The sequence below is a fragment of the Phaethon aethereus genome (assembly GCF_964289735.1).
Source record: "Phaethon aethereus genome assembly, chromosome: 1".
NCBI lineage: Eukaryota > Metazoa > Chordata > Aves > Phaethontiformes > Phaethontidae > Phaethon > Phaethon aethereus.
This window is the reverse complement of record NC_138575.1, coordinates 211,135,918-211,158,180: the sequence shown is the minus strand read 5'-3', so window position 1 is coordinate 211,158,180 and position 22,263 is coordinate 211,135,918. Positions and strand designations below refer to the sequence as shown.

The 22,263-nt window shown below is 43.0% G+C and overlaps 2 protein-coding genes across 2 annotated transcripts; one reads left to right on the top strand and one right to left on the bottom strand.

Annotated features, from left to right (window-relative positions):
- The first annotated feature begins 262 nt into the window (after nt 1-262).
- On the top strand, nt 263-10,954 carry MED17 (mediator complex subunit 17). The gene is made up of 12 exons (XM_082014379.1): nt 263-555; nt 923-1,089; nt 1,446-1,665; nt 2,932-3,068; nt 3,169-3,253; nt 4,350-4,502; nt 5,299-5,429; nt 6,490-6,674; nt 7,260-7,397; nt 8,462-8,579; nt 9,983-10,142; nt 10,682-10,954. Exons 1-12 carry the CDS (start codon nt 324-326, stop codon nt 10,885-10,887), a joined length of 1,932 nt encoding a protein of 643 aa, XP_081870505.1. The 5' UTR covers nt 263-323; the 3' UTR covers nt 10,888-10,954.
- Nucleotides 10,955-15,839: 4,885 nt separating this feature from the next.
- On the bottom strand, nt 15,840-21,966 carry VSTM5 (V-set and transmembrane domain containing 5; the record flags this gene model as incomplete). The annotated part of the gene is made up of 4 exons (XM_082001338.1): nt 21,118-21,966; nt 17,686-18,015; nt 17,450-17,590; nt 15,840-15,883 (listed from the first exon to the last, which is right to left on the bottom strand). The coding sequence occupies exons 1-4, from the start codon at nt 21,200-21,202 to the stop codon at nt 15,840-15,842; spliced, it is 600 nt and encodes a 199-aa protein (XP_081857464.1). The 5' UTR covers nt 21,203-21,966.
- Nucleotides 21,967-22,263: the final 297 nt, after the last annotated feature.

The window sequence follows — 22,263 nt, the reverse complement described above, 5'->3', positions numbered from 1 at the left end:
CTGGTCAAAAACAACGCTGCGGAAGGAAACCGCAGCAGCTCAGAGCTGCGTGGCCGCCTCTGGGGAGCGAACCCGGCGGGGGTTTGCCCGCGACGCGTGACAGGGAGAAGCAAAGGCGGCCGTGGGAGGCACACGCGAGGCAGCGCCCCGGCCGCCGCCGCCTTTCAGGGGCCGGCTCCGCCCCCTCCCGAGCGCCCTCTGGAGGCAGCTGCGCCCGCTCGGAGCTGGCCCCGCCCCGTCTCGGGCCCGCCTCCGTCCGGCACCCGTAGTCGGCGCGGGGGTCGCGCGCACGCCCGGCAGCCGCGGTCGGAGGTCGCGCCAAGATGGCGGGCGTGCCGGCGGTGCGTATCAGCATCGAGTCGGCGTGCGAGAAGCAGGTGCAGGAGGTGGGGCTGGATGGCAGCGAGACCTATCTCCAGCCGCTCTCCATGTCCCAGAATCTGGCGCGCCTGGCGCAGCGCATCGACTTCAGCCAGGGCTCCGGCTCCGAGGAGGACGAGCCGGGTTCGGCGGGCCGCGCCTGGGCCGAGCCGAGCGAGGCGGAGGATGAGGAAGGTGAGGGGCAGCGGGCCCGCGGGTCCATGTCAGTCGGCCCGAGGCAGGGCCCGGAGCCTGAGCTCTCTCGCCGGGATGCAGCTGACGGAGGCCTGACGAGCTGGGGCGCTGCCCGGCCTGGAGCCCCACAGGCGCTTGGGCCCGGCTTGCCTTCCCCCGTGGATTCCCACGGTTGGCTGTGGATCAGGTATATGGTGTTCGTGACCGAGTCCCAGCAAATTACAGGGGTTCAGTGGAAAAGGATAGATCCAGATATTGTGCTGTTATGTTGTATTTCACCCCGTTATGATCTCTGTGGTTTAAGAATGAGCCTTGCAGCATATCTTTTTACAATCCTTTGTTGTCCCTTCTCTTGTTTTATTTTTAGGGCTGGTAAAGTTTCAGCCATCCCTCTGGCCTTGGGATTCAGTGAGAAACAACTTAAGAAGTGCCTTGACTGAGATGTGTGTGTTGTATGATGTTCTTAGTATTGTCAAGGATAAAAAGTTCATGACTCTAGATCCAGTTGTGCAGGATCCCCTTCCCCCAAAACAGGTATATTGTACCTAGTTCTGCAGTTTTTATGACTTGATACCAAAGATTTTATTTCACTGGTGTTTTTCATGTATGCTATATACAAGATTTAATAAAACGTGCCTTGCAATGTGCTGGTGCAGTGCTTTATGCGTCGGGGGAAAGCTGAGAATGGGAGTGAGGCTGATTTCAAAGGCCTCTTAGCCGAAGCTGTAAGTCAAAATGCTACTTGTGGCTATATAATATTGTCATGGCAGTTATTCTAAATAAGTTACTGAGCATCCAGCAAAACTAAGTTATCAGTCACTGTCAGTTCCACTAATAATAATTTTTTCAGAATTAAGATACAAGAAGATTTTCTCTTTATTTGCTACTAGAATCCTCAATTTCTGCAGTTGATTTCAAAAAAGAAGTCATTAGCTGGAGCAGCTCAAATCCTGTTGAAAGGTGCAGAAAGATTATCCAAATCGGTTGCAGAAAACCAGGAAAATAAGCGACAAAGAGACTTCAACTCTGAACTGCTAAGACTGAGACAACACTGGAAGCTGAGAAAAGTTGGAGACAAAATCCTTGGCGATCTGAGCTACAGAAGTGCAGGTAAACAGTAGGGTCTTTAGTTTTTGTCACGAATGGATGTTTATATTTTTTGAATAATTTTTTTGTAACTGAAGGAACAGGTGGAATATTTTTAATAACAAAAATATCGGATAATGCAATATTGTTATAGTTATGAGACAGAACTATAAAAGGAAGAAACCAGTTCTTTTCATCAGGGAAGATATCCTGTCATCCTCAACCTAGAAAGTGATTTTAAAAGCTGACTCTATAGGATTATATAGTGAAGATTCCTTTACAGAAGCAATTCTGCATTGACCATGTAGCTGATCATTTGACAGATCGACCTTGTTAATCCTTGCCTTTTATCTACATTTGGTCAGTAAAGCATTTTTAAAAGACTGAGAAGCATCTTGCATTTTTCTCTTAGTGAAGACAGATTTATTATACCTGTTATTCCTACTCTTGTAAGAAATGATACTGAGAATATGCATTATTTAATGGATTACAGTAGGAGAGGGTAACCAACCCAGAGTTCTAGAGCCATTTATGGAGTGAAGGAGTGAATACAGAATCTCACCAAACTTAAGATGTAGCTACAAAGCAGGCATCTAAACTGGTTATGTGGGGCTCCAGTTGTCATCATTGTCAAATTTCAGGTTATTAATCTTGTGTTCATGAAGAAGCTGTAGACGTAACCCAGGATATGTCTCTTTTCAGATGATTTGTCCTAAACTAGGTGAACTGTGTTCTGGATGCAGAAGGGGTGCAACTAGGACAGATGTGGGCATCTGCCTTTATCAGTCCCACCTGAATGGCTGGCTGTGTGGCTGGTTTTTACAGACTGATCAACAATGTCATAGTTTTAAGACTGCAAGCCAAACATCATCAGCATCCCTTTAAATCCGTAGGGGTGTTGCACCTTAAGTTACTTGCTTGCAAAACTTCAGGCCGTTATTTTTTTTGTGTGCTGTTTTAGCCAAACGTCTTTTTTTTTTTTTTCTCCTTCCCTGCTTCTGCTGACACAATTTTGAAACACAGTTGTTTTTCTCCCATAACTATTAAGTACTACTTGCTAATTTAGCGTAGAATATTACACATCAAACACAGGAGGACTGAGATGCTGATGTGCTGAAATAAGCTTTCTAATTTACCTGTTTTTTTTTAAATTGTTAAGAAATTTGAGTCAAGCACAATTGTGGAGGTTTGGAGACTTAAAAGTACATATTCTTCCAAAATGGACGTATGAGCTTCATTATTTGCAGAGGATGTTTTATAGTATATGTGTCTTTGTCCTTCCTTTCTTAGGCTCCCTTTTTCTTCATCATGGCACATTTGAGGTGATAAAGAACACTGACATTGACCTGGATAAAAAGATACCTGAGGATTACTGTCCTTTGGATGTTCTAATTCCAAGTGATTTGGAAGGGTCAGCCTATATAAAGGTTTGCCAGAGAAACTTTAATAATATAGCATGGGTTTTGTTTTGTTATTTGTATGCTTGCAACAAAGAACAAACAACAAATAATGTTCTCTTTTGCCCAGGTTTCCATTCAGAAACAAGCTCCAGACATTGGTGACCTTGGGACAGTCAATCTTTTTAAAAGACCCATGCCAAAATCAAAACCAGGTATAGCTAATTGTATGTTGTTTTCTCAGCACATTCGCAAGAAATGTGTTTGCATCTGATGTTGATTTGAAAAGTCGAGCTTGAAAGAAGAGTGAACAAGAATATTCTTATTTAAACTGAAATTTTCTTTGTAGGTGCTGCTTGGGCTTGGAAAGATGATGCTTTCAAAGTGTACTCCTTCAGTTTTCATATGTGTTTACTCAATTTCTGAAATAAAACTACTGGGATTGTATTTTGGGTATTCTAGAGCAACTTTTGTTAGTCGTTAAGAGTTTGAGCACATAACCAAAAACAAACCAAGGTATTGTGGCTCAGCTGGACTGAACGTCCATTCCCTCTTAACTTTGCCCAAATGCATCATTTGTTTCTGTGGCTCATATGTTTTCTCTGAATCTGAAAGTGTGCTGGCAGCGTTTGCATTAATTACCAACAGCTCGCCTGGCAGATAGTAGCTTGATTCACTAATATGTGACAGTATCTGAAGGTGTAAACCTTCGTGATTAAAAATTCATCCATAACTCCCTAGGATTAAAATGAACTGGCCGGATTTTATTTCACAATGATCTGTGACACAGATGCTTGTGCAGTCTTGAACATAGACAGGATATTGTATGGAGTAAATGTTTCATATGGTATTCAGGGTACAATTTAGAGCTTACTCAGACCAGTATCTTCCAACAATGTCGGGCCTATAAATCCTCTGAAAGCACATCCATGAATGTAACATTATTTGGTGGTTTGTTGTAGAGTGAATTTAATAAAGCTAGAAGTATCATTGAAAGTAAATTGCAACTTCAGAAGCAGGGCTTCATAAGGAGAGTTCACAAAAGGCCTGGGAATGCAATAGGCAGTTCCAGAAGAGGGGTGCAGTTCATGATATACATATGTGTAAAATTGAAGTAAAATGCAGTAATGGTGTTTTAAAGTGCTTGCTTAACTGAGATAAAATTCTGAAAATACTCGATTTGTATAGAAGATACTGACTACCTTATCTTAATGATTACTTATAGCTACTGCACAGTATCTGGTATCTGAAGATACCTTTCTAGCTTCTCTTTACTTTTTCCTTATGCAAATGTTGATTTATATTTTTCAGGTTCTCCACACTGGCAGACAAAGTTGGAGACTGCACAGAATGTTCTTCTATGTAAAGAAATTTTTGCCCAGCTGTCACGAGAAGCTGTTCAAATTAAATCACAAATTCCTCACATTGTTGTGAAAAATCAGATAATCTCGCAGCCTTTCCCAGGTAGGAAACTTTTTAAGACTTCTTAACTTACCATTATTGCTTAAACATAAACTGAAATTCTGGAGAGAAAAAAAAATAATCTCCATGTCTTTCAAAGGTTTTGAAAAACAGAATTTGAATTTTGCTTGCTAATTATAGAAAATTTCAACTAATGCACTTTAGTTTCTAATTTACTCATATCCTGTTGTGTGGATTTTGGATTGTTTTTCTCTGTGGTTGTAGCACTTAAAGCTGTCAACTGTAATGCCACGTGCACATTGCAGTTTGGAGCTGTGCATAAGTCATTGCTCCTGGATTGCATGCATGTGAAATTTAAGACTTGAGTTAATGGGTCTTCAGAAGAATGGTGGCTAATACTCTTCAATGAGGATAATTAAACAGCATGAAGATGGCTCAGAGTTGGCTGATGAATGCTCTGTTCTTACAAGGAGTGCACAACTGATTATATCATGTGAAGAACATGTTTCTGTGTTGCTTAAAACTTACATGATGTTAAATCATTCCTTCTTTGGGGAAGGAATGGGGTCCTGGGGACTCTTCTTTTTGTTTGGGGTTGACCCATACAAATGGTTGTGATTTATGACTTGGCCTGTCAACACTTCAGTGAGTAGCAACGGCACCAGTCTTGCCTTTGGTGCTGTGTTCTCCAATATAATTTTTTTATTTTTCTCTGATACAGTGAATACTGGTTGTAAAAATACTGACTATAAAATGTGAAGAAAAAGCAGTTCTCAGTAGCATGCTTGAAAATTATCAGTGTCCTCATTTTATTATTTTTTTAATATGTTTTGTACAGGTTTGCAGCTGTCGATTTCTCTGTGTCACTCTTCCAATGACAAAAAATCACAAAAGTCCGCTTCTGAAAAACAGAATCCAGAGGATCATCTCTATGTTCTGGAACATAATTTGCATCAACTTATCAGAGAAGTAATGCATTAATGGTCAAGTAACTGAAGAGTTTTTGGGCTTTTGTTCAGACTTCTAGTGTGCGGCACTGTTGTACCAACAAAGTGCCACTAGAGGCCAGTCACTTTCTATCCATTTGTGTAAGGCAACCTACCGTTCAGTTTTGGTATGAGTGGTTAGGGAGATCTTTAACTAAGTAAAGAAAGCTAGTAGTTCTTTACTTAACCTCAGGCCTGGCTGCTCACTTCAGAAGAGCAATGCAAGGTTCTTCCAGTACAGCTCATCAGTTTCCCTTTTTTTTGGTGTCTAATTAGTGCTTGTCAAGTACTTTAAGTAAGCATCTGTTCAGACCATACTCTCCCATGAAGAAAGAACAATCAGTTACTGTAATAACTTTGCTTCTTTTGAGGTCCACTTCTCTGCTGCAGTGTTTTAGATGCTCATATAATTTAGCAGAATAACCTGGGGTAGGAGGTTGAGGTTGCGTCTGTTCGGGAAAGGAGCACAATTTTAGATGTCTAAGCAGTTGTGAAACCGTGTTCCAGAGAATGTTCATCTCCTTAGAGCATGGCTCTGCAAGTCACGCAGTCGTGTGGAGTACTCCAGTGTTTTAAGCACTGAACTAGGTTTCATGAAGCTTTGGCTCCATGCCCAGGTCTGTTGTGAATTTGCTTGCTTGACTTTGAACAGGTTGCTAAATCTTTTCATGCCCCATTTTTTTAATCTCTAAAATGCTTTTTTTATTATTTTTGTTTGACCATTCTGTTTGTTTCCAGAGATGTATACAAGGCAGACTTATTAGTAGGAGCTGCTGCCATCTACCAAATTTTTGTTAGCTAGCACCTTTTTTAAAAATCACTTTCCATAAGGTTTGAAAGACTTGCATAAACATGGAGGCAAAGTATCAGTGTAAAGCTGGCTTTAAAGTGCTGTCAAGTTTATAAAGTAAAAAAGTGTCACTTTTTGAAAGTATGTACACTTGAAAAACCTGATGTGAAGCGGCATGTTGTAGTATACATATTATTTCTTGCAGATACAGTATTTGGTCACTTCCTTTTATAACATCTGTTGTTTGTTGCAGTGTCACAAGCAAACCCTGAGCTCAACAGTGATGCCACATCCAGCTAGTGCGCCTTTTGGCCATAAGAGAATGAGACTTGCAGGACCCCAGGCTTTTGATAAAAATGATATCAGTTCTTTACAATCAAATGAAGGACTTCTGGAAAAGATAATAAAGCAGGCAAAACATATCTTTTTGAGACGCAGGTAGGTCACAAGCTATTCTTGTTAAAGTTACAATAAAATGTACCATTATGTAGAATACAATTGGTCGTTTTTCAGTGTTCTTAAAACTAGCTGCTACTTTCGTCACTGTTAAAATGTCTTTATTTTTAAGTACTAAGAACCAATAACGTGAAACATAACATTTCATCATGAAATATAAGCAAACAACACTCAGCTACTAAAAAAAAAAAAAAAGAAAAATCGGATTTCTTCGAGATCTCTGACAGTTGTGACGTAGGCTGCTAATAATTGTCCCTACTTCTCTTAAACTGTATAAATCTTTTTAAGTATTCTTTGCTGTGCAGTAGCTGACACTGTGTAACACCACTTTAGTACTGCTGCAGAATGTTTGTGAAATGTACAGAGTAAATAAGTGTGCTTCATTAGCACCAGAACAGTGCTGAAGTAGAACTTTGATCCACATGATTCTGTTAAATTTGCCTTTTTTTTTTTTCTGGTGTACCACAAAAAACCCTCCCAAACTAATAACCTACTCATTTCCTTTAAACAAGATAACGGCACAAACTGTTTAGATTATTGTGCATGGAATATGTCTTTATCTTGTAGAACTGCTCGAACCATTGATAGTCTGGCTAGTCGTATTGAGGATCCTCAGATTCAGGCCCACTGGTCCAATATAAATGATGTTTATGAATCCAGCGTTAAAGTTCTAATAACTTCTCAAGGATACGAACAGATATGCAAGTAAGTGTGAAAATGCATGTGTCTTTCTAGTCATAGAAGCATGCAGTCAGTGGCAGAGTGTATTCAAACAGACAAGTAGGAGCCCGTTATTTGTGTGTGAGTGTTTGTTTTTCTGAGTTGTGGGAGGAACAGCCACCCTAAGAAAAATTCACCCACCTTAAACTTTAATGAAGCTTAGTAAGTCAGTAACTAGCACAGTTTCCTTTCAAATAAGGAATTCAAGGTGAGAGTGGCCCTTTAAGGGGGGATTTACTTTGGATAGAGCGCGCTATCCAGGAAGAAAGAACAGGCAATTACCATAATAACTTCACATCTTTTTAGGTCCACTTCTGTGCTTCAGTGTTTTAGAGTCTCATATAATCTAGTGTCTTTGTGCTGGATTCTAAACTTCCAGTCTGGTCATGGAGAGCTAGTCAGTGCTCAGTCCTAGCTTGGTTGCATAGGTACCAAAATGTGGAACTCCTGTAATTCATGCTACTAGTTATGCACAATTGTCACCGAAATAAGAGATCTCATGTTCCAGAAACTCATGTCTGCATTCTGACCAGCAGTGAATTAACTAATGCATTGACAGTGGATGACTGTTGTTTTTTTCCATTTTGCGCAGTCCTCTCTGGCTGTGTCCACAGTGTGGAGCAGACGGCGGTCATTGGTGCAATTTGCAGTCTCAGTTCCAGAGTACATATGCTTCCCAAGTCTTGGCTGTAGGATAGAACAGGCCCTGAGCACACACCATTTTCCCCTGCACCTCTGGAATGAAACTTAGACAGAGTGGCAGGCAGGGAGCTGTGAGGCACCTCAAGGAAGTTCCTTGACTTGAACAAGCAGTGGACCAGGTCTGGGAACATGCCACAGAACAGATCTCCTGCAGTACAGAGGGCGCTGTTGTGGTCAGTGATGAAACTGAAATGTTTGGAGTTGCTGTCGTATTCCATGGTCTTTGCACCATCCTCTTAGATGTTCTTAGAGTTCTTGTCAATGAGCGGGAGGGATTCTGTGTTCTTAGCTTCCTGTTTTCTTAAGTGTTGTAAGGTTTTGAATAAATATGTGTCTTGTCTTCAAAGATCCATTCAACTACAGCTGAACATCGGAGTTGAACAGATCAGAGTTGTGCACAGAGATGGAAGAGTTATTACATTGTCCCATCAAGAGCAAGAACTGCAGGATTTCCTTTTATCTCAGGTAGACTCAGATACATTATTCTTCCCTTCCTTGCAGTGTTGGGAAACAGAAGAAGTTAGAATCTCACCTTTATCTATGTAGAAAATGTTAGAAAACGTAAATGTAGTGAAAATAGGAAGATGGATGACTGAATTTTTCACTATGTTTGTATAGTGACTTTAGTAACTGTTACTAATATATAATGCCAGTTTTTACTAAGGTCAGTAAGTAATAGTTTTTTCCCTTTCCATTTAAAATACATTTCTTTGTGCTACCCATTATGGGAGCACTAAGATTTTTGCTTACTTCAGAACAAGTCAGTGAGAGTCATAGCAGACAAGAAGGTATTTAATATATAAAACTTACTGTAACCAAGTCCTATCTAGAGTAGAGATCTTAATGAGCCCACAATTACTGTCATTTCAACATTGTCTTGTTAATGTTCACTTTGCATCAGCCATTACTAAATCAGCTGATATTTGAATGAACCGTGTTTTCTTAATGGCTTAGAGCAAGCTGATGGTTTTATTCAGAAGGTGACAGTCTCCCTACTATGCATTATAAATAGTCAAAATACAGGTCTTTAATAACAGTGGTTGGCCCATTGCAGTTATATGCAACTCCATGACACAGAAAACAAGTTGAAACAGATTTTGCTGAGGGTATCTCTTTCTAGTCAAGTGTTTTCAGACTTGTTCACAAAGAACTGCTGAGCAGTGATAGATACTTCCTTGCTACAAGTGCTAAGTCTTGATACAGAGAAACATTAGCATTTAAACTTTAAGCTGTTAAAGCTCAGTGCTTATACTTGAGCATTAACAGAGATAGGTGTGCATCTGAGAAACTCAACTTTTTTTTTTCCTGAGTTTGCTATGATAATACTGTCATGGATTTTATGTATTTTATAGCAGAGGTCTAATTTCATAGAATCACAGAATCATTAAGGTTGGAAAAGACCTTTGAGATTATCAAGTCCAGCCATCAACCCAACACCACCATGCCCACTAAACCATGTCCTGAAGTGCCACGTCTACACATTAATTTCCATTCAAAGAAAGGATTATATCAAAATTCTGTTCCTATTACTTTATTTAGTTCTTGAGGCCTAAATAAAGGGTTTTGTAGATTGAAAGCAGTACTTAAATAAAATGCCATATACCTATGAAAAATTTATCTAACCGCATAATCTGCGTAATATAGTGGTATTCTCTGTCTGCAAAGGAACTAGTCTAAATTCAAGTAACACAAAGCTCTATTAGCACTTACGTAGCATATATATTTATTAAAAAAAAGTTCTTCCTAAATTAGAGAACTTGTAAGATGAAGTCACTTTTATAACTAACTAGTGTACAGCAGAATTAAAAACGCTTGGTAATGCTTGGTGCAGATATGGAACAGAAGACAAACCTCTTGTTATCTTTCAGATGTCACAGCACCAAGTACATGCAGTTCAGCAGCTTGCGAAAGTTATGGGATGGCATGTACTGAGTTTCAGTAATCATGTTGGTCTGGGGCCAGTGGAGAGTATTGGCAATGCATCGGCGATAACTGTCGCATCACCAAATGGAGACTATGCCATTTCAGGTAGTGTTTTCTATTGCAAATGTATGGAGAAATCTTAACATTCTTAAGCGAATTCTACAGGCTTTGTAAAGCTCTTTCTGAGGAAGTCTTTCAACTTCTATAGAATAATGTCAATCCACTAGATGAGGTAAATCCACTAGAAACAATATCTTTTTGATCAAGTTTTTCAACAGAATGGTGGGGAATACATCCAAGGTAAGAATAGGCAAAACACCTTTGCTCTTCCTGGCATCATTAGGGGAAAAAGAAACGCATTTTTAAAGTGTACATGTGGGTTTTTTTGTCAAGTGTTTCTCTGGTTTGCTCTAACCAAGAACATGCAGCACTAAAGCAACAAAATCATAGAGAAGTGGGAGACAAGAAAGAAAATTCAAAGAGAAAAACTAAAAAAAAAAAAAAAAAAGAAAAAAAAAAAAAAGAAAAAAGGTAATTTCCCTTGTTTGCTTTCAGCATGTTTGGAATTGGGTAAGAGTAATGTATAGCATACATGAGGAATTCCACAGAGTAAAAATGCTTATAAAAATCTCTGTTCATCGCAGTACGTAATGGTCCAGAAAGTGGCAGCAAAGTTATGGTTCAGTTTCCACGGAGTCAGTGCAAGGATCTCCCCAAAGGTGACGTACTGCAAGACAGCAAGTGGAATCATCTTCGAGGGCCATTCAAGGAAGTTCAGTGGAATAAAATGGAAGGGCGTAACTTTGTGTATAAAATGGAACTCCTCATGGCTGCCTTAACTCCATGCTAATAATCTGTCAGCCTCTCTGTGGGGGCTTTGAATCATCACTGTGCTGCGAACGATCACTGCCTGTGCAGCAAAGGGAAATGGAACCTATAGGGTAATCCAAGAAAGCAGAACCAAATTTATTTCCTGTACAGATGTAGTCTGTATGTATGTCTGTTGTAGTGTTTGTAATAAAACTTTTTTCAATGACATATAAAATACAATTTTTTGAAAACGTTCCTTTCAGCAGTATCTTTGCAGATTGCTCTTATCTAAAGTAACATAGCTTAGTAGTTAATGTGTTTTTCTTTTACAAACTGAAATTCAGTAGTCCTTTCCCACATGAAAGGTGTTTGCTTGGAGTCATTCCTTTTCCCCTTGTGCCCCTACTTTTTCTCAATAGAACTTTGCAAGTATTTCTGAGAGATGAACATTACTAGAATTGAATTGTGCTATCAATAAGCCTTTTAGTGGCTTATACTACAGGGAATGGCTATCCTTGTGGAAGCGAATGGACTTGTTTGATTAGAAGTGGGACAACAGAGGAGAAGCAGAGCTCCCTTGTCAAAAATTAAGGCTAAACAAAACTTAAGATTCAGGGAACAGTCTTCACTGTGGCATTCTTCAGTTGGTGTTTGTTTGTGTTAACTGTACATTGATGTGGCTTCTGGGTAACCCATTTCTTTTTGAGAGATGCATTTACTGAACGATTTGTTTAAGTTGATAGTGTTAAGAAGCTACATCTTGTAGCAAATATCTTTCTCCTCTGATGTCTATAGGAGGAGAACTATGTGTGTCAGTTACTTTGCTTGTGTTTTTCTGTCCTTGTTTTTTGCAAGCACGTAGAGGAAAGAGTCTTACTGTGCTTGCAAAATTCTGACAATTTGAGTTTGTGGGGGAGTTGTGTAAGTTCATGCCTGGATATAAGCAGGTAATTCTCATGCAGTAGACCCTGGACTCCACATTTGTGCTGTTCTTTCATTGTTTTTTTTCTGTGCTGGCACTGATTATCATCGAGGGAAACAATAATATCCTCCTGAAGATAACTCTTTTGAGTTCTTTTAAAATAAAAAAGTCATGTTTTTGCCTTTTTTTAGTTGTAATTGTAGCCTTCTTGCACAAAGCTTTTCTTTTGTTTGATAATCAATTGCTAAAGGTCTCTTTGAAGCCTGCCTGTATGAATTGGTTCAGACTTATGTCCATATTGTGTATTATGAGGGGGGGTGTGTGTATATACATATATATGAGAACTTCTTGCACATAGAACATGTTTGAATTGAACACCATACTTGTATGGTGACTTGTTATTTTGCTGTGTTCTTGAGCAATAAAGAATAGTTGTAGGAAATATATATTAAGCAACTGCTTGGTGGCAAGCGGCTGCTCTGTGTATCCAAAGCAGCTGTTATACTTAGGTTGGTGTTTGCCAGTGTAGAACATCTTATTATTTCAGTTCCTTGAAGTATTTGCTTCTGTGCAACTGAACTATGAGAGAGAAAGGGTTTTCCTTTCAGGTGCTGATGAGTTACCCAAGACAACTTATGAAAATGAAAAAATACTAGTTTTAAATAGTCTCTTGATCTTCTTGAAAGATTGGTGAATCTTGTGCAATACCTGTGCTGCCAGGTCCCCTATTGCTTGGCTAGCAGACCCTGTACGATTACAGGCACAGAGCGGTTCTGTTCCTTGGTGAATAGTTCAGCCATCACCCTGCTGCATCTGTTCTGCATCTGATTATATGAGGCTGTTTTGGCAACACAACAAATCTCTTACTAATAATTAGAAGTTGAGCGTATGAAACTTAAACATGTCTTTGCAATTCACTGTTCTTAACCTAAATTGCCAGGTCTGCATGTAGTGACAGCCTTTTCATCAAATAAGCTTTCCATTACCAAGTAATAGGATCACTATTGGGATCTCATAGTTGCAGGATTTGTCCCCTTCTGAAAAGAAACAACGGATGCAAAAGGACTTCTCTTGTGTTGCAGAAGTGAAAGCACTGCACATTAGCAGTGAAGACATATGTCAAGACTTCCAGGCATAGCTGAAGGGAGGGGAAAAAAAAAAAAAAATTATTAGGGACCTGGAGAGTCTGGCTTTTTAGTGTTGAATACACAGGGATTCCTCATTTTAATGGAAAACAGACTGATGAGGCTGCTTCTAACAGAGGGACAGTCTTGAAATTCTTGGTAGCGCATCTTTGAACGTGAAATGGAGATACTAGTAGATGATTAAGACTTTTACAGTTGATTGCCAAAGCAATCTTGTCAACTTGGACATCTCTTTAATTAAAGGCAAAATGCCTTAATCCCTTTGATCACTTGGAATGCTCTAAATATTAAATTTGCTGCTGTTCTGCATGGAGTTTACAACTGGAGTAAGAACAGCTATTAGTTTCTAAACTTCCACTTTAACAGCTTGCCACAAGTCTTTAGGTACTTCAGGCACTTCCAGTGTAGCAAGATACTGCTACAGACAGCCTAGCCTCGTGTTCTATATATCAAATATTATTGATATTATAATGCATATTGACAATATACATATATTACAATGCATATTGACAAACATCAGTTTCAGAAACTGTGAATATTTTATACGTGACCCTACCTATGTAGAGTATGTTAAATTCTGGGTAAAATTTGTGGGTGAGGAATTGTCTGTAAGGAAAGCAGTACCTGGGCTAACTGTACTGTATGTCCTCACTGAATATTATTTCAATCCCTGTTGTTCATTTAGGATATTACTACCTAAAAGCGAGGTTGGCATCAGCATCAATAGCCAAGTATGGGTGTCTGAAGTTGCTGGATCTTTAGCCAAGCTGAGAGAGGTAGAACAACTGTGCTAGTTGGAAACTTCTTACTGTTGTTATAATGCATCTTAAATTGAGGAATTTTAAGTGGTTATTTCCTACTTTCATCCCAGCTTTCAAATATTGTAGTTTGAAAGTCTAAGTGATGCCTACAATTACAGCAATGCATTCAAATGGTCATTCATGTCTATATACATTTCCTGACTTTTCCTTTGGCAATTACAGTATTCAAGTCAATGTTAGCAGATAATAATGGTGTTACGTGTCAGATGCACTTTTTATGCTTTCTAAATCAGTTTGGCAAAGCACCTGCTATATACTCAGCTCAGCCTAATGAGTAACTTCATAAAGTTTTAAGATTTAGGGGTTAAATAATAGATATCTGGAATAGGTAAACAGAAAAAAAAAATCAATAATGTTTTCCATATGCTATATGGGTACTTCACAAAGTACTTCAAGCTTGGTGATTGGAACAGGTGCACTTACAACTTCTTCTGTCTTGTCAAAGCTTGGTTCACTCAAAGATACAGAAAACTGGTAATATATACTTAAAGTGAAGAATTAGAACAAACTGTTACTTTGCCAAGCTGTGCTGTAGCTGGGATTATTTCTTTTTTTAAAATTTCTCATCTTTTTTGACCTGTTGTTCTAGATGGAGGAGGGAGCAACCAGATGAATCTGATGCCCAAACTTATGAGTGGGTGAGAGGCCCTTTGTGCTGCAAGTGGCCAGTTCAATCTGGGGATGACTTTTTAAAGGTGTTGTGTACAGGGTGCTTTGGAAAACACCTGTTTGGCACCTACTTACATCATTATGCACTTGGTGAGAAATTCTCTGTTTTTCCAAATCTAACCCATAGTATCTCTGCGCCCGAGCATCCCCTGACCAGAGGGGAAGCTCTGTCAGCCTGTCCTGTAAAAGGTTTTTGCAAACAAGGGAGCTGAAGCGTGAGAGAGGCAGTTGCAGCAGTTCAGCTCAAAAAGCCACGTGGCAATCTGCAGACACAGACTAGTCCATGGTCTCTTACATTTTCAAAGTTTATTTCACACTGCAAGATTCTTCTCATTACAAAAGCAAAGCAGGCTAATTTGAAGCTTGGTCAGTTTAGTGCTTTCTCACTCACAGAAGCAAATGTTATTCCACCCAGCAGATACTCGGGTGGAAAATGTAAGTGCAATATGCAGATTCAAGAAAACATTAGTTAGATCACTTCATGTTTTCGTAGAACATAGGAGAGCAAAGGTGGCTTATCAACAAGAGCAATTTCAGAACTGTATCTGTAAATACTAAATTTCAAAGTAATGCTGTTTTAAGTTTTCTTCGCAGATAGACATTTGTTAGCGGGCTAAGTTTGCAAAGGACTTGACATCTTTCACAATGAAACTGTTTAGTATTTGCCATTGGTGTAATTTGTCAGTATTTTATCTGACCCCTCTAATCATTATAGACAGCGTCCTCTTCAGTGCCTGTGCACGGTTCCTTGTTTAACAGTCTTCTCTAGTAATGCCATAAAATGTGTGTTAATATCCCGTGGCAGCGTAAACAACTGGAAACGTAAGTGGGGGAACTTTGACCAGCTCGGCGTTGTTTCAAAGTCAGTTTTGTCTCATGAAGAATTACAGCTTGTCTTCAGAGCTTCAGGATATTCCTTACACCCAAAAGTAGCAGCATAGGCACAATAAACAGGATTCAATCCTTGCAATTAATTTTTTAATGTAATACTGTAATTAGACACTAAATTTATTATGTTGAAGGATGCTAATGACTGCTCTGGCTGTAATAGGAGACTTGCTGTAGCCAAAATACAGATGTCCTTCAAGACCATGATCATTTCCTTTATGGGTTGATATTAGAGGCTTGGTTGGTTGGTTGTTTGTTTCTAAGAGTGGTAGAGACTGTAGATTTTATTAATTAGCCACAAAAATGTGTTCGTGCTCAGCATGAAAGCATATTCTTTTTTTACTTTGACCTTGACTAGCAGAGCCAAAAACTTAACAGGTCAAAACAGCTCCATGAGACACTGCTGATTTAATGTATAATTAGCTTGCAAGTCGGGATGTTTCTACAGTAGTCACAAACATTTTACCTTTTAGGTTTCTTCTTGCTTTCTGTGCCAATACTTTCTCCTGAGGTAGAATTGTTATTTTTGTTATGAGACAGTCCTTGGCTAACACTCAATGGTGTCCAATTCAATCTCTTCAGTTGTACTTGCTGCAAATAAAAGGATATTATTATTGATTGGCAAATGGATTGGAAGGCCAGCATTCCAGAATTAACAATGCTGTGTTAATAGCCAAGACATTTTGAACTTTTTAATATTAGCTCAAGCTTACTCATCTACAATTAAGTTTTAAGTACATCTTTTCAAAATATTTAACTGCAGAGTCCCTCACAGTCTTTAAAGTGTCACTGCTTTCTTCCAATACATGACCAAAGTCACTATGAAAACTGATGTCCATAGGGCTCGACCTTATACCTCTCTTCATAGCTTCTGAAAGGAGGTCTCTTCTAAGGTGGAACTGGGGCAGAAGTTAGGTCCCTGCTTCGGATCATGTTCTGGGACATGACAGGGCAAGTCTCCACAACTCTGGTTTTCCTGAACTCTGACAAATAACTGCAGCTTATTCAAATAATCTACAAGACTCAGCTCTGTAGGAAGATTGGTTTTAAATGGAGGAAGGAGGCTTCATCCAAACAAAAGCCTATGTATTCTGACATGATAGGAAAATTTTCAGAAGCTACAGAAGCTTGTGAGCGGTGAGTGCACTGTGAAAACAGCAGCAGCCTGTAGAGCTGTAGGTGAGCAGCAGAAAGGAAGAGACAGCTCAAGCCAAATTCATCTCTTCTTATATTAGTTGACAAAGTCTGGGCCATGAGGCTTAGGATTCTTGAGTATCTGTGTTGCTCTAGTAAAATACTAATACTTAGGCTGCTTGTTGTAACGTAACAGCTTAAGCAGCGATTATTAGAGAAGAAATACAGACCTTTTACCTACAGGGCAAGAAACCACTGGTGGATCTGTACTTAACAAAGAAGGGATGTAAATGCCTGAAAATGGTTTTGAAGTGGTAAAAGAAACCTCGTGTTCCAAGGATGTGCCCAGAGATTGGGCCCAGGCCGGTAGCATGGCATCTTGACTTGCTGCCTAGGCTGAGTATCCCTGGCTGTAGCTTGGAAAGTTCTTCTCTAATATGTGAATGTTCCCTTCAGTGCAGTCCTTGTGTTCCCTTGATCTGCTTTTCATGACTGGTGTCTTTGGCGCGTGTTAGGAGTCTGGTTTTAATATTAGTGTTCATTGGAGTCCGCAACTGGATCAAATGTGAGGACAGAAGAAAGCGGGGCTTGAGAGGAGAGGGAGGGCTGCAATCCTCCATGAAGTGAAGGGGGCCACTCCCAAGGGCCGTTTGAGTATTTTTCCGTAAGGTGCAGACCGTGCGAGCATTGTTGATGCTCTTGACTTTGTCTGCTGCTCTCTAATGGGAGGTCACTGCAGCTCTGGCCTTTTTTCCCTAAGTTTCACAGTTAACAATGTTGGGAAGTGTTTTGTGGTTTCTGATGTATCAGCTAGATGTCCTGTGGATTGTTCTGCAGCTAAATACTTATTATTCAGATGCCTCAGCTAGCAGACAGGTGAACAGGATAACTGAACTGAGCCCTTCCAGTCATGTTTCTCAGTGTCCCTGCTTAGCACCTTTGTGGCTTGAATCACAACTGAATTTTAGGCTCAGAATTCAGCCTTGAAAACCCTATACCTTGACTGCATTCTTAGAAAGATACCTGTTAGTTTGTGTGTCATCTTCTTCTGAAATAGATGCAGAGATTTATTACACAGCCACATGAAGCAGATCAAAATAGCAGATACTGCAGCGAGAAATGCAAGGAGAACTGCTACAAAATGTAAATCTTCATAGATGATCTCTGCAGGGAGGACAGAAAAAAAAATATAAAATTGATTATGAGCAGATTAATGTTCAAACACAGGATAAAGCCAAGAACTCCCATCTAGTTTGTACCATAAACATTGACTATGATGGTGCCATAGATGTTGGTTCCATACTCCTCCGTTACAGTGATAAAATAGTAGCCGGCATCTCTCATGCCCACGTTCAGAAGCTGTATAGAGCCATTTTCAAAAGTAGTCACTCTGTCCTTGTAGACCGTGGATATGTTGACATAATTCCCGCTTTTCCACTCAACAATTTTGGTGGTGCCCCAGCTTGACACATGCTTCCACTCAATGGTAGCGACGCCTCTGCAAGAGTATTCAACTGAGAGGAGGATGTTTTGTGCCACTGTTGCATTGATGTTGGGTTGTGGGACAACTAATGATACTCCTCCGGGAGCTGAAAGACAAAGGAGGGTGATAAGTGTGGAGGTGATGCTCATCAGCCGTCCAGGCCAGGATGGGACCTCAGGGGTGTGATTCATTCTACCTATCTCTGTGGTCTGTTTTAAGAGAGGATGGATTATGCTTTGTAGTCTTTCTGCTGACCATAAAAACAACATATGTACTTAAAGACTAAATACACATTTTTAATGGGTGATAGTCAGGAGAAATGTTTCTACTGTACAGGACAAGTAATTGCATGTGTTTCAGTGTTTTGATACCCAAGGGGAGAGAGTTCGGAAGAGTCTTTTTGAGTAAGGGAGCGTAACATTTTCTGAAAACTGAGCAATGCTTTTGTATTCATCAGCAACTGTCTTTCCTTTAAAATCCATTTAAATGGAAAGTTTAATCGCCATGGGCAAGGCAACATATTAATTAATTACCATCCCCCAAAAGTGAGAACTGTAGCAGACTGAAGTATGTGAAGACTTGGCAAGGACTTCATCACGTTTTCAGGATGTGTAATCAACGTTTGAGACAACAGCTTTGTAAAGGCAGCCAGTTGTATGCCAGATAAATCGCATGTAATCAAAGGTACACAGTTTTATGTGAAGTCAGGGACTTCATGTTCCTGATGATTTCCAGCCAAAAATGCACGTGAAAGAATATTTAATTTTCACCTAGTTCCTACTGATGTGATTATGGAGCGGTTCATAGCACTGTGAAACTCATCTGACTGTTTAGTTTAATGTGTAACTGCAATAATTTCTGCTTGCGTGTGGGTATTTCTGCATGAAGATTTGGATGAACACCAAACATCTGAGTTTCAATTGGCATACTTTTTTTTTTTTATAAATAATTAGTGGCGTGTTTGAGACACTTGGCTAGAGACTGAAATCCTGTTATCTGCCTGCAAAAATCAAACAGACAAAAGGCAGATAAAGCGCAGAGTAAGCCTCACTGCTGAATGCCTTTTCCTGGTTTGGCTTGGAGCAGCTCACCCGCTCTCCTCCCATACCATGGGAACAGCCTGACTGCAAGAGCAGAACTGAAAAAATAATGCTGAGCTGCAAATGTCTCCCCGCTCCAGTGGGGAGAGGGGACAAGACCCTCCACTACATGAAGGAGCACAAAGCAGGACCCCTGGGGCTGCTCCTGGAGGTTCTGCAGAGTCTTCAGAGAAAAGAATGGTTAAAAAAGGCAAAGAAAAAAAAATCTCCAAGGGAAAGAAATTCTTTTTAAAAATCTTATCAAAAAATAAAAACTTCCCATGGCCAAAACCCCAGAGCAACCACAAATGGGGAGAGATGGGTAAATTAATTACAAGCTGACTTTGTTCTTTTTGCGATCTCTAGCAGAATTCAGAAAATTTGCTGGTCAAGGTAGGGCAGGGAAGCTCGAGAAGACACTTTGATTCCCAGGTCCTCACCTGTGAGACCAGCAGAGAAGAAAGCCCAGCCACTGTGTATTTTTTTAACCAGATAGGCTCTAGGCTGTCCAACACTCATGGCATTCCCCCTTTGTGGGCATCTTGTCATGCTCCTGCTGCCCAGTCCCCTTGCAGGGATGCCATGCTCTTCAGGTAGCCCAGCACATCCTCGGCTAAGCCGTGGTCTCCCATTCACCCTGTGTGCAGGAGAGACTCACCAGAGCTGTGAAAGAGGGGTTTGTGCCAGCTAGAGAAACAGAACAGACGGGAACCTCTGGTATCGCTGCAAATTGTTCTAATTGTTTTCTGCTCCATGTGTTTATTTAAAGGCCTTTTGCATGGTTTCTGACTAGACAGGAGCTGAGTCTCTCACCACAGTGACCCTTTTGTGTTTTGATAAAGGCATGCCTTTGTTTTGAATATATGACTGCAAGGTAAATGTAAAAAAAAACAACCCCCCCTTCCATTAAATTATTTGCAAACGTGTTCTGTCCCTATCCAGCACACAAAGCCAAAAAAGGCAAGGCAATACCTAACCATACAAAAATATTTTTAATACGCAATCTGCCTCGATCACCTGAACTGGTCTAATCCAAAGAGAACCGCATCAGCCTAGAGAGCAAACATCACACCCACCTGCAGCGCCCTGCGCTGGGCCTCTGCGCCCGGCTGGCTGCAGAACCAGACACTTCACCCCCCGTAAAACATGCACCGAGGAGAAGAGGGTACCGGTGCCACCATACGTGCGGTGAGTTTGCCGTCCCTGGCACGCCGCTGCACCCCGAAGTGCTGGCCTGGCCGAGAGTCTGAGCTGGAAGTGCGGCTCCGCGTCCCAGCCCCGGCCGCGGCCCCGCAGCCGGGCCTGCAGCGAGCTGGGGAGCGGGTGGGCAAGGGCTGGCAGCCAGAGCCTCCACGCAGGAGCCCTGGCATGGGAGGGACAGCGCTAAATGGAGCGCTCAGACTCGAGGCAGTTCGACAGTTCCTCCACCCTTCGTTGTCCTGCTTCTGCGTCACCTTCAGGATGAAGGAGACGGCGTGACGTTGCCAAACCAAACCCACTGGTGGCACTGCCCACTCCAATTCCCAGGCGTGGCGGGTGGCTGCAGCCTCTTCTAGCCCTCGCTTGGAGAGGACTGGCCGGCTCCCTGCCTGCTGCCCCCTCCCCACTCGGCCCCCGTGGGGTGCTGGCTCGAAATCCACCTTCCCTCCCACGACCGCGTCTCCCAGCGTGACCCGAGCCCTCTCGGGCCGGGTAACCGGGGTCCGCTTCCTCCTCCCCGCTCCCCCTCTGTGGTCGGGAATGCAGAGGGGGGACGGCGGCTGCTCGGGGCCGCCCCCGCTGGCCGTGAGGTTCGTCCCCCCGCGGCCGCCGCTGCCCGGGCTGGCGCCGCTCAGCCCCCCCCCACCCCCTCCTCCGAGCAGCGGGAGCGGGGACGAGCCTTCGCAGAGCACGCCCGGGCCCCCGGTTGCCCGTCCCCATCCCCGCCCCTGCCGCTCCGCGGAGGCTCCTGCTTAAGGCCGGGCCGGGGAGAGCTCTCGCCGCTTGCCGGCAGCCCGGCGGCCGCGGCCGGAGCCCGTGGAGGGACGGCCGGGAGCTGGGGCTGAGCCGGGGTAGCGCGGGGAGGAGGAGGAGAAGGAGGAAAAGGGAAGGGCCGGGGGAGGAAGCGGGGGGACGAAAGGGACACTTACTCTGCAGAGCCCACCCGGCGGCCAGGCAGAGGGTGACGGTCCCCACGACGACGCCCCGTCCCCGGCAGCCCTGGAGCGGTCTCATCAGAGAGAAGCCGATGCCCCAGGGGTTGCATTTAAGCTGCTGGGCCGGCCAGCGCTGCCCGACCCCAGGGGCTGCCCGCTCCAGGCCTCTTCCTCGCTCCTCTCACTCCTCTTCCTCCCCCTCCTGCCGCGGCGCCGGGGCTGGCCGCAGCTCACCGCCCGGCGCCCGCCGCACCGGCCCCGGGGCTCTCTTTCCTGCACCCCGCGATCCTCCGGTACGGACCGGTGCAGCCGGCTGAGGAAGGGGAAGCGCTGCGCGGCCGCCGGCCCTCGCCCCAGCCCGGAGCGGCCGCGCAGCCCTGCCCGCTGCCGCGTTCCCGTGGGGGAGCGAGCCGCGCCCCACCGGGCCCCGGCCGGGCGGAGGAGCCGAGCCCGGGGGCCGGGGCGTTCGGCCGAGTGTGCTGCTGCTTTGTTTTTTTTTTTTTCCCCGAGGACTCGGGTGATGCCGCGGGTGAGGTGGTGGAGCTGGGCAGCAGCATCTCGGTGTCCTCAGGGGTCACCTCTGATGGCCGCGCTGGAAAATGAGCCCGGTTCTCGCTCCGCTGTGCCCAGCACTAGCAGCCGGGGCTCCTCTCTGCCTTCCATCGTCTTCCACAGGAGGTCCGCAGAAATGCTTGCCCTTCTTTCAGAAAGCACGGGACAGCGTGAGTTAGGTGGAATCACGATTAGAAACCATGCGAGTGCCCCAATCCCGAAAATTCGTCCTCGTTTAGGGGTGGATGCTTCCAGAAGCCGCATGCCCCCAGGAGAGCCGCCCCTCTGACCGGGGAGGGAGTTACACAGTAGGGTAGCCCTTTTGCAGATCCTCCATCCCCCTCTTCCCCGTGTTTCCCTTTCCTCCAGTTTTCTTTGGCAGGGTGTGGATAACAGAGAGACCTCAGTCTGTGGGTCAGCACAGGCTTCTCGGGGTGGGCGGGCGTCTCCCGCTGCGCTGTATGGACTGGCACAGGCTTCCCTGCGAACTGCTTGTCTGCGAGGATGACAAGTGAGCCCCGTGGGCGTCTGGGAGGCCGAAGCACATCCCCAGGCGGGGGCGAGCAGGAGCGGAGCTGGGCTCACTCG

Coding starts and splice junctions, on each gene's coding strand:
- MED17 (XM_082014379.1), top strand. CDS start 324: ATGGCGGGCGTGCCGGCGGTGCGTATCAGCATCGAGTCGGCGTGCGAG. Junction 3,069..3,168: donor AAGGGTCAGCCTATATAAAG/GTTTGCCAGAGA, acceptor TCTTTTGCCCAG/GTTTCCATTCAGAAACAAGC. Junction 5,430..6,489: donor TGCATCAACTTATCAGAGAA/GTAATGCATTAA, acceptor TGTTTGTTGCAG/TGTCACAAGCAAACCCTGAG.